The sequence below is a fragment of the Myxocyprinus asiaticus genome, chromosome 7 (assembly GCF_019703515.2).
Source record: "Myxocyprinus asiaticus isolate MX2 ecotype Aquarium Trade chromosome 7, UBuf_Myxa_2, whole genome shotgun sequence".
Classification (NCBI taxonomy): Eukaryota; Metazoa; Chordata; class Actinopteri; order Cypriniformes; family Catostomidae; genus Myxocyprinus; species Myxocyprinus asiaticus.
This window is the reverse complement of record NC_059350.1, coordinates 31,826,952-31,839,433: the sequence shown is the minus strand read 5'-3', so window position 1 is coordinate 31,839,433 and position 12,482 is coordinate 31,826,952. Positions and strand designations below refer to the sequence as shown.

Sequence of the window (12,482 nt, the reverse complement as noted above, 5' to 3'; positions counted from 1 at the left end):
CCCACTGAACATCGGGTCAGTCTGGGATTACACAAAGTGACAGAAATGAGACAGCCTAAATAAATAACAGAACTGTGGTGAACTCTCCAAAAGCTTGGAACATCCTGTCTGCCAACAACCAAGAAAAACTGTGTCCAGGTGTAAGTAGGGGAATTGGTGCTGTTTTGAAGGCAAAAGTGTTCACACCAAATATTGATTTAGCTCTTTTTCTGTTTACTGGACTTTGTATGACGTTAATTGGTTAATAAAAACTATTTATGTCATTATTTTTTTAAGAATCTCACTTTGAAATTTTTTCACAAGTGCCTAAAACTTTTGCACAGTACTGTATGTAAACCAATATTCTGTTATTGTTGGAATGAATCTCAAATGCTGCAGTTATCTTCAGTGTACTTTACTGTATTTTCACATATGTGTGCATGTTTTCAAAATAGCAAAATAATTTCAAAATGACAAAAAAAAAGAAAAAAGTTGCAAAGTTACAGTCAGAAAAATACACAAGTAGTTCTGCAATCTCAATTTACAGTACACACTGTCCACTGTAATGTAGGTCTGTTAGGTTCACTTGCAGAATGCATATCTTACCTGTTTGTTTGTTGAAATATTTGCACAATGTGTGCCACTGTTGAGTATGGGAGATTTGGCTGCACTCTTAAGCCAGCATCTCTCAAAGATAGACCATGGTTTATCACATAATTGATGATAACAGCCCTTATTTTATCAGCGACTACAGTTCTTGGTCTTCCTTTCATTGGTTTTCTACCACACATTTGCACTCCTCTCCTTCTCCTGCTAACACCTCTTTCTCTGTTACCTACTTGTTGATCCATGCTTGCAAAAGAATTCATTCCAAAAATGTTCTTTTGTATAGCTGGTAATGGCACAGAAGACAAAACACTAAAATCGGAATCAGCTGTTTTTTATTGTTTGTTTATTCATTTATCTTGATCGTGGATATATTTCAGTATACTATTATTATAGAAATATAGTAAATTCTGTCAAATTTCATTTTGTGTGAGGTTTTAAACTGAAGTTTAACAGTATTGAAAACAGTTTGCAAACAAGTACAAAAAAATTATTATTTTTTTTTTTTTTTTTTTTTTTAAATGCTGCTTTTACATAAAGTTTTGCTGGTTATTGAAAATGAGTGACAAAAGATTTAATGATTATGATAGATGTGGTCACTGAATGGATTTTGCGTTAAAGCAATAAAAACTGATCCACAGTTTAGTCCACATAGACTGATGTGGTGCTGATTGTATGAAGAGTTTTGAAAATGCATTCTCAGTATTGAGAAATGTGTGAAAATGATTGTAAAAAACTGTAAATATGGTTTGAGAAGAGAATGGTTTAAAAAGATAAAGCCTTGAGTCTCTTGAGACCTCTGAGTTTATGGCAATAATCGTTTATAGGGAAAGACAAAACAGAGAGATGCAGAGGTCATTCCTGAAGGTGCTGACCACACAAAAAACACTAGAGTCAGAGTTAACAGAGAAATCACTATGTGCTTGTGTGTGTGTATGTGCATGCATGTGTGTGTTTGTGTGTGGATGTTGGCTGGTTGCTGTGCTGTTGGCAGGTACAGGACATTAATTAATGAACATGAAACTCTGCGATGCAAAATCAATAACACATACTGTAGCACACATACACACAGGTTTTATTTAGATCTCAGCAACTGTCAGTGGTCCTTCAAATCACGCTGTCTCTCTCTCTCTCTCTCCTCTCTCTCTCTCTCTCTCTCTCTCTCTCTCTCTCTTTCTCTGTCTCCCTCTATCTCCATTTCTAGTCGTCTGCATTCTAATAATCTGCTGTGTGATTGTCATGTGGCATGGCTCTCTGATTGGTTGAGACAGAGGCCCCGCCTAGGCCTCTATACTCAGTGTATGGCCCCACCATCCCTGAGGGGCCACAACATTGCTGAAGTGCAAAAAAAAGAATTCATCTGTTCAGGTGAGTGTGTGTGTATTTGTCTGTGTTAGTTCTTAGTGTTGGTTTATATTAGATATGGTTTGTTAATAGGAGATAAGGGTTTGTGTGTGCAAGAATAAATACAAGAATTTGCTCTTTTGTTGTCAGTGCTTTCATATTCTTTCTATTTTTCACTTCAATTCAGGCAAGTTATTTGTGTAGAGATAATGCAGGCAAAACATTTCTTCACTTAAAATTGAATTTTTTTTTTCATGTCACAATACACAGACCAAGACATTGCTTCTATCCAAATTTTTGTTTAAGAAAGTTTTCATTTATTTCAAACTAAACCTTCCTTTGTATATCATATTACCTTTGCATACACGTCATTTCTTTGGGTGTATGTGTGTATGTTTCAGGGTCCCAGTCACACTCGTCCTGTAGTGTGCTGCAATGTCCTGAGCTGTGCACCTGCAGTAATAACATAGTGGACTGCCGGGGGAAAAGCCTGACTGAAATACCCACCAACCTGCCAGAGACCATTACTGAAATGTGAGTGAGGAGCACACACACACACACACACACACACACACACACACACGTTGGTACTCCTATCATTATGAGGATTCTCCATTTTATACTGTACAAACTATGTATTCTATCCCCTAACCCTACACCTACTCCTGAACCTAACCCTCACAGAAACCTTTTGCCATTTTTACATAAAAAAAAAAAAAAAAACTTTGTTTATTATGTTGTTTAAGCCACTTGAATTACAGGGACTGGTGGTTTGAGTATTTCTGTAACTGCTTATCTCCTGGGATTTTCATGCACAACAGTCTCTAGAGTTTACTCAGAATGGTGCCAAAAACAATAAACATCCAGTGAGCAGCAGTTCTGCAGACGGAAATGCCTTGTTGATGACAAGGCATAATAAAAATGTCTTTGAATTATCTGAAATTATTATTACTATTACAGTTTTTGACAATTGCTTACACACAATTTCTGAAACTATGGCTCCTTTTCTCTAAACTCTACACACAAAACCCCAAAACACACACACAACATGCAAAACGTCACACATCTCTTGCAAAAGCAAACACTTCATTCAAAACTATATTAACTCTTCTCAAAATCGTGTTTTTGCATCAAAACTCTACATACAATCCATCAAATGATTAGATCTTATACACGCCAACTACACACGGATGTGACAAATGTAAAACACTACTATCTTGTGTCTTTTGCATGTTCAGTGTGCAGTGTAGTGCATGGCAGTTTGTACATGTATGTGCACAAATTCAGTATGTATGCATTTTCAGTATATATTTACACTATAAACAGAATATGTTTTCTTTCTTAAAGCATTGTATTTCATCTCAATCTCTAATTTCTAAGTGAAGAAATTAGCTATAAGTGTTTTTTACACGTGAGCACTGGGTGTTGGTAATCAATAAATGACTGGTATTTTGAATGGCAGTGTTTTCCAAACGAAACACAAGAGCTATTAGTTTGGAATGATATGTCTAATGTTGAGAACTGATTAGGGTTTTGCAAAAAGTGTGTTTTACACTTGTAAACTGAGTGTAAAGCAGATAATGTGCTTGCAGTTTTGCAGACTTGGTCTGAAGATTAGGTACATGAGTTAATGGTTTCACTAAGTATGCCTCAAGTACCACTTTAGTTTATAAGCGACTGTAAAAAAAAAAAAAAAAACCAATACTATTAATAGTATAAGTGATTATTATTATTATATTTTTATATATATAATATATATTTATCATTATTTTGATTATTATATATTGAATTATTTTTTATTTGGGAGCCTTTTTCAGCAAAAAAAAAAAAAAAAAAAAAATTATTGTGAATATTGTGAATTATTGTGAATTATTAATTGTGAATAATTTGATTTATTACTGTAATCAGCATATCATGATTAAAATTGATTGACAGCCCAATTCATTTTAAAATAAAGCTAATTATAATTAGTAACCCAAAGTCTAACCATACCACTAAAAGGGATTTTTATATACATTTTTCATTTAAGTTTTAATATAAATATACACTGGCAGCCAAAAGTTTGGAATAATGTACAGATTTTGCTCTTATGGAAAGAATTGGGTACTTTTATGCACCAAAGTACCAAGTGGCATTCAACTGATCACAATGTATAGTCAGGACATTAATAACATGAAAAATTACTATTACAATTTGAAAAAAATACAAATAAACTACATCAAAGAATTCTCATCAAAAAATCCTCCACGTGCAGCAATGACAGCTTTGCAGATCCTTGGTATTCTAGCTGTCAGTTTGTCCAGATACTCAGGTGGCATTTCACCCCACGCTTCCCATGGCACTTGCCATAGATGTGGCTGTCTTGTCGGGCACTTCTCATGCACCTTACAGTCTAGCTGATCTCACAAAAGCTCAGTGGGGTTAAGATCCATAACACTCTTTTCCAATTATCTATTGTCCAATTTCTTTGCCCACTCTAACCTTTTCTTTTTGTTTTTCTGTTTCAAAAGTGGCTTTTTCTTTGCAATTCTTCCCATAAGGCCTGCGTCTTCTCTTTACTGTTGTACATGAAACTGGTGTTGAGCAGGTAGAATTCAATGAAGCTGTCAGCTGAGGACATGTGAGGTGTCTATTTCTCAAACTAGAGATTCTGATGTACTTATCCTCTTGTTTAGTTGTATATCTGGCCTTCCACATCTCTTTCTGTCTTTATTAGAGCCAGTTGTCCTTTGTCTTTGAAGACTGTAGTGTACACCTTTGTATGAAATCTTCAGTTCCCTATCTGTCACTCACTCGATGTTGTGTCGATGTAGTGACACTAGGGGTCACTCTTGGGAGCCCCAAACACCTCTGCTTTTTTGAAAAAAGGCCAATGGGAATTGGTGAGTGAAATGAATTTGCATGCCACTTCCCTGGATATACGGGTATAAAATGAGCTGGTATGCAACCACTCATTCAGATTTTCTCTTCGGTGACGAGCGGTTGAATTCAGTGCACTGAATTCAATTCCCTCCGAAGACGCACCTCAAAACTGCTGGATTTACAGTGCATTTCAGCGGCTTCTCCCCCTCTGCACCCGTGGAGTGCAGAGAACGCCCCTGGGCGCTTCGCAGAGCGAAAATAAGAGAGTATATTCTAAAAGAGTATATTTTTATTCACAAAAAGAGCGGCACACACAGAACGTCTTTTTAAAGATGCCTTTCCGTTTGTGTGTTATTCCTGGTTGCGGTCGTTATCTCTCCGCTTCTGACGGCCACGATCGCTGTCTTACGTGTCTGGGCACTGCCCACACGGAGACATCGTTCATGGATGAGTCATGTCCTCATTGCGAGAACATGACCATGGCAACGTTGCGGTCGCGGCTTGCTCTCGTAAGAAAGCAAGCCACCCCAGCGGCTCCCCGCACTGGTCCTTCTACCTACGGGTTTGAGGCCGCATCGGTTAGCACTGGGGGTGAATTGGGGACATCAATGGGACCACCTCTGCCGCATATCCCCTCACGGACCTCCCATTCCCCAGCACGCTAGCTTGCCCTGGTCGGGCTCTCGGACGAGACCGCCGGCTTGTCTCAGGGCGAGTTCGACCTCTAGTTCGGAGCTCGGGAAGACGATGAGTTATCAAGCGCAGCATCAGAGAGCGGGTTCGTCCAGTCTGATGCAGAGGCTTCGGCTGGGCTTCCTCCTTCGAGAATGGTCACCTAGTCTCAGGCCGATGCGGAAATGACGAACGTGCTTTCCCGGGCGGCCGCGAGCGTTGGCCTAGAGTGGAACTCTCCACTCTTCCCTGGACCCTTGTGGCTCGACAGTCGGTTCCTAGGCTCAGGGTGCCGCCCACGGCCACGCCCCGCCCCGGTCCCTTTCTTTCCGGAAGTGCATGAGGAGCTGATAAGATCGTGGGAGGCACCTTTTACTGCCGGTCCCGGTCTTTCAGCTCCCCCGCTCTCACTACCATCGATGGTGGAGCGGCCAGGGGGTATTCGGTGATCCCCTAGGTGGATAAGGTGCTCGCGGTGCACTTGTGTCCACAGAGCGCCGCCACCTGGCGCGGGTGCCCGAAGCTCCCATCCAGGGCCTGTAGGTTTACATCGTCCCTGACGACAGTGGCCTGCGGTGCCGCTGGACAAGACGCCTCCGCCCTGCACGCCATGGCTCTCTTGCAAGTACACCAAGCCAAGGCGCTAAAAGATCTGCACGAAGGTAGTTCTGACCCAGGATTGATGCAGAAACTGTGCTCGGCGACCAACCTTGCTCTCCGGGCGACGAAGGTCATGGCACGGTCTCTCGAGCAGGTGATGTCCACCCTGGTGGTCCAGGAGCGCCACCTTTGGCTCAGCTTGGTCGAGATGGGAGAGGTGGACAAGGCAGGGTTCCTTGACCCCCTCATTTCCCAGGTTGGCCTGTTTGGCGACACCATCGAGGACTTTGCCCAGCAGTTCTCGGTGGTGAAGAAGAGATGGAGGCCTTACAACATATCCTGCCCCAGCACGGCTTTAGACCCCACACATTGTCTGCTCGTTGCCAAGGTCATCCTCCTGCAGCATCAACACTGGCTCCGCCGCAGCCCGCCCCCATGGCCCGGCTCTGGTGTGGAGCCCTCTGCAGGAAGCAGATGCCACCCGTTTCATGGCCAGCAGCTAAGAACCCGAGGAAGTCTTCGAAGCGCCCCCGAGACAGGCGACCCAGGGGTGAGGAGACCCGCATCTCTGGAGCTGGTCGACAGATCACTCCATCCCCCGGTGGAGGGCCGGGAGGAGAATCTTTTGTTGCCGCATGCCCAGGAGGCTACGGCACCCAAAAGCTTGACAAAAGAATGGTTTCCTCATTTCCTGGGTCATATGTCCGGTGCGCACGGCCGTCGTCACGACCACCGTCCACTGTCCCATTTTGGAAGGTATGGCGCTCCAGCGGCGGACCCCCCGCCCCTGTGGCACAAACACGGCCACATGGGATTGGTTCCGGTGGACTACGGGGACAAGATTCCTCCTCCCAATCTTATGGTGGGCGGCAGGAGCCAGGTAAGTGCTTCGATGTCCCTGGACTCAGCACGGCCACGGGGCTCGAGTCCCCTCAACGTGGCACCTCGAGCTCCGCCCTGCCGTGAGGCCCCACCCGCCAGTACGTCCGACGGGATCATTCCCTTGGTCCCCCTCGCCCGGAGTTTGGGCGTGTGGCTCACGCTTTCCAACCCGTCACGATGGCTGACCCGGACCGTCCGACTCGGCTACGCGATTCAGTTCACCAGGCACCCGCCCAGGTTCAGCAGCGTCCGCTGCGTGCGGAGATCATGACCCTTCTGTGCAAGGGCGCAATAGAGCCTGTCCCTCCAGCTGAGGTGAAGAAAGGGTTCTACAGCCCTTACTTCATCGTACCGAAGAAAGGCGGTGCGTTGCGACCAATACTGGAACTGCGAGTACCGAACCGGGCTTTGCACATACTCCCGTTCAAGATGCTGACACAGAAACGCATTCTAGCGAGCATCTGGCATCGAGATTGGTTCGCAGCAGTAGACCTGAAGGACGCATACTTCCATGTCTCGGTCTTACCTCGACACAGACCCTTCCTGCGGTTTGCCTTCGAAGGCCAAGCATACCAGTACAAGGTCCTCAGACTCGAGTCCTGAAATGGGCATGGCGCCGTGGGACATATCACATGGCCATCACGCCAATCTGTCTCCGCCTCTTCAGTACTTGGACCAACCTTGCATTTCTACGGGCAGGGGTTCCCCTTGAGCAAGTCTCCAGGTGCATCATGGTTACAACAGACGCCTCCAAGACGGGCTGGGGCAACACTGCATTGGCACATCAACTGCCTCGAGTTGTTGGCAGTACTGCTCACCCTACGGAGGTTCCGGCCATTGATCCAGGGCAAGACAGTAGCGTACATCAACCATTAAGGCGGTCAACGCTCCCGTTGCATGTCACAACTTGCCTGCTGTCTCCTCCTCTGGAGTCAGCAGCGCCTCAAGTCGCTATGAGCCACTCACATCCCGGGCGACCTCAACACCACAGCGGACGCGCTGTCACATCAGGTTACCCTCAGGGGAGAGTGGAGACTCCACCCTCAGTTGGTCCAGCTGATTTGGAGTTGATTCGGTTGAGCACAGGTACACCTGTTTGCTTGCAGGGAATCCTCCCACTGCCCACTTTGATATGCCCTGTCTGAGGCACCCCTCGGTATAGATGTGCTGGCACACAGCTGGCCCCCTGGACTACACAAATATGCATTTCCCCCAGTGAGCCTACTTGCATAGACCTTGTGCAAGGTCAGGGAGGACGAGTAGCAAGTCGTCCTAGTAGCAACCTACTGGCCCACCCAGATGTGTTTCTCGGATCTCACGCTCCTCACGACAGCCCCCTCTGTTGAATTCCCCGAGGAAGGACCTTCTTTCTCAGGGACGGGGCACCATCTGGCACCCACGAACAGACCTCTGGAATCTCCATGTCTGGCCCTTGGACGGGACTTGGAAGACCTAAGTGGCCTACCACCCGCGGTGGTAGACACGATCACTCAGGCTAGGGCTCCCTCTACGAGGCGCCTGTATGCTTTGAAGTGGCATCTGTTCACTAAGTGGTGTTCTTCCCAACACGAAGACCCCCAGAGATGTGCAGTCGGATCGGTGCTTTCCTTCCTGCAGGAGAGGCTGGAGGGGCAGTTGTCCCCCTCCAACTTGAAAGTGTATGTAGCCGCTATTTCGGCTCATCACGATGCAGTAGATGGTAAGTACCTGGGGAAGCATGACTTGATCATCAGGTTCCTGAGAGGCGCTAGGAGGTTGAATCCCTCCAGACTGCGCCTCGTCCCCTTGTGCGACCTCTCTGTAGTCCTTCGGGGTCTACGGGGAGCTCCCTTTGAGCCCTTGGAGTCAGCTGAGCTTAATGCACTCTCTTTGAAGACTGCCCTACTGACTGCACTCACTTCCATCAAGAGAGTAGGGGACCTGCAGGTGTTCTCTTTCAGAGAATCATGCCTGGAATTTGGTCCGGGTTACTCTTACATGATCCTGAGACCCCAACCAGGCTATGTGCCCAAGGTTCCCATGACCCCTTTTAGGGATCAGGTGGTGAATCTGCAAGACCCAGCCTTGGCGTTGCTGTGTCCGGTGTGAGCTTTACGCATCTATTTGGATCGCACGCAGAGCTTTAGAAGCTCCGAGCAGCTCTTTGTCTGCTTTGGTGGACAGCGGAAAGGAAGCGCTGTCTCCAAACAGAGGATCACCCACTGGGTCACTGACACCTTTGCGATGAAATATCAGGCTCAGGACATGCCACCCCCTGCGGGATTACGAGCCCACTCTACCAGGAGTGTGGCGGCCTCCTGGGCCCTTGCCAGTGGTGCCTCTTTGGCAGACATCTGCAGAGCAGCGGGCTGGGCAGCACGCAACACTTTTGCGAGGTTCTACAATTTAGGCATTGAGCTGGTCTCATCCTGTGTATTGGCAGGCACGAGCAGGTAAGTTCCGGGACAACTGGCCGGGTGTACCGCTTGCGCATAGCACCTTTCCCCTCCCTTGAGGTGAAGACGTGTGCTCTTGACTCCCAGTCGTGTTCACAGACTGTGATCCCTGGATGACTTTCCTCCTTAGCCCTCTGGCAGTTGAGTTTGCAGAGAAACTCGCTGCCGGCCCAGTACTTGTGCTAATGAGACCCTGTACTGAGGTAGATGCTCCACATGTGCTGGTTCCCCGAAGACAACCCCATGTGATATCTTCCGCAAAATCGTTTCCCTGTTGGTAAACTGCGTCTTCCTTGGGCAGAGGCCCCTCTGCCCCTGGTCGCCATGCTTGTAGAAACTCCTCCCCCTTGGGGTAGGACCTACCATGGGACCTCTCCACATGACATACTTCTGACAAGACTTGATAAGACCATGTGATGTATTCCACTCAAAATACCCCCCCCCCCCCCCTTTGGGCGGGGTGTGGTCTCCGTGGTGTCTTCCGCTCGGGAGGGACACTCCCCGATGCAGACACTTATGGCTCCCAGTTGGTTAACAAATTCCACTCTTTTTGGGGAGAAAAGAGAGGAAAAGAGGCCTCAGCTGGGCTAGCCTGTCCCTATCGTTGGGCAGTCGACTTGTTTCTGAAGGACCGTTCGAGGCTCATAAGAGCGTTGGGGGAGGTTACGTGACGGCTTGGTGCACTGGCTACGAGGCACACAGCGGTTTGCCCATCACACACCGCCAGTTCACGTAACACAGTTCAGATAGTTGTGGCGTTTTGTATAGGGACCCCTAGTGTCACTACATCGACACAACATCGAGTGAGTGACAGATAGGGAATGTCATGGTTACTTTCATAACCTCCATTCCCTGATGTCCCTCTTGCCACAATGCTGAACTACCCGCTGAAATGGCCGGGACCTGGTCTCGGCTTCTCAGCACAAAACCTGAATGAGTGGTTGCATACCAGCTCCTTTTATACCCATATGTCCGGGGGAGTGGCATGCAAATTCCACTCACCAATTCCCATTGGCCTTTTTTTAAAAAAGCAGAAGTGTTTGGGGCTCCCAAGAGTGACCCCTAGTGTCACTACATCGACACATCGTCTCATTCCCTCCATCAGGGAACGGAGGTTACAAAAGTAACCAAGACGTTTTTTGGCAATTTCAAGCATTGTATAGTCTTCATTCCTCAAAACAATGACTGACAAGTTTCTAGAGAAAGCTGTTTATTTTTTGCCATTTTTGACCAAATATTGACCTTAAGACATGCCAGTCTATTGCATACTGTGGCAACTCAAAAACAAACACAAAGACAATGTTAAGATTCATTTAACGAACCAAATAGCTTTCAACTGTGTTTCATATAATGGCAAGTGATTTTCTAGTACCAAAGTAGCAATTTAGCATGATTACTCAAGGATAAGGTGTTGGAGTGATGGCTGCTGGAAATGGGGCCTGTCTAGATTTGATCAAAAATGATTTTTTCAAATAGTAATGGTGCTGTTTTTTACATCAGTAATTTCCTGACTATACTTTGTGATCAGTTGAATACCACTTTGGTGAATTGAAGTACCAATTTCCTACCAAAACAGCAAAATCTGTACATTATTATTATTAACTTTTGGCTGCCAGTATATATAACAGAACAAACCCCATTAACGTAAATGAATAATAATGAAATAATAAATAACGTAAAAGTACATAACACAACAGCAACCAAAAACAAAGAAACAATGTAACAAAAATCCTCATGTGGGAAATGCCAAGTCCACAGTACCAAGCAGCCAATCAGCAAATTCTAAAGGTAGTGATTTCATATATTCAACAAAGGGCTACCATACCTTAATGTAATATATTATAACTATTTTTATTAAATCTTTCTTTGTCATGCTTTCTAGACTTCAATGAAGGCAAGCTATTTGTGCTGAGGTAGGGCAGGCAAAAAGTTTCGGTTTCATGTCCCAATAAGCAGTCCAAACCTTCGCTTTTACCCAACGTTTTTATATGAGAGCATTTTTATTTTATTTTAAACTAAACCTTCCTTTGTTTTTTGTTTTGTTTTACACACAACTAATGAGGATTTTTGCCTCCTTTTTTAACAGATGTAGCTCCCGCATTGCACACACATACACAAACAAACACAAGAGAGGGTTGTATATCTGTATCAAGTATTTTAACTATGGAGGTCATGCACATGAATTCAGTGTGGAAATTGATTTATTTTATCAATAGCATCTCATCTGAGGGCCAACACTCTGCCAATGGAGCCGGATTGAGAAGCCACATCTTTTAAACTGTTGTGACTCTCAATGCCAGGGTCATTGGCTATCTTTTTTTCTTCCCTCCTGTCTCCGTCTGTCATCCCTTCATTTTTCTTCCTTTGAAAGGCGCATTCAGAGCCTTGGCAGATGAGTACGATTATCTCATTTGGCTCAGCTTGAATGAAATGTGTGTATGTGTGTGTTTGTCCACCTACAGTATGTGGGGGTCTGATTTTCATACTCTGTCAACTTTGGAGAGCTTATCTGATTTATGACATATTTACTGTCACAGAATAGAAGAGACAGATTGAGAGAGAGTGAGAGAGAGGGAGACATTAGTTATAAATAGGCATTGCTATGTGTTGATTGTTCTAGTATTGAATGGATAATATAATTATGTTTCTTGATTCATTATTTCTGCCTTGATTGTTCCCAGATGGAAAAACTACAGCTGATGTTGATTTACCTCTTATTACGCAGACCTGTTTATCAGATAGTTGCATTTAATGAAAAGATAAAGTTGTTATTCTGATTAGTGAATGTGTCTGTTTTTTGTTGTTGTTTTGTTTTTGAGGCAGTGTTTAGATGTCAGTGTGCTGATAATTACATTTTTCACAGAACAAATATATTGGATTTGTACCAGATTGTCTGAACAAAAAGCACTAAAATGCACATACACAACCAGGCAGTCTGGCAGACATGGGTACTGCTTCAATTTTGAGCTACAGCAAACAGACACAGCTGCTACACTATGACAAAATGATCTGAGAGATGTTGACATTAATCTTCAAATTCTACCTGTCACAAATTCTACCTCTCTTCCTCCTCACCCTCTTATTGTCTCACATTTTTCTACT

At 45.0% G+C, this 12,482-nt stretch overlaps 1 protein-coding gene across 3 annotated transcripts in view; it reads left to right on the top strand.

The window, feature by feature from the left end:
- Window positions 1–12,482, top strand: part of LOC127444264 (slit homolog 2 protein-like) — a 199,330-nt gene that overhangs the window by 101,393 nt on the left and 85,455 nt on the right. For all 3 annotated transcript variants that reach the window (XM_051703541.1, XM_051703540.1, XM_051703539.1), the window contains exons 8-9: window positions 1,790–1,953; window positions 2,331–2,463. In XM_051703541.1, coding sequence (XP_051559501.1) covers window positions 1,790–1,953; window positions 2,331–2,463 — 297 coding nt within the window. The remainder of the gene's footprint in view (window positions 1–1,789; window positions 1,954–2,330; window positions 2,464–12,482) is intronic.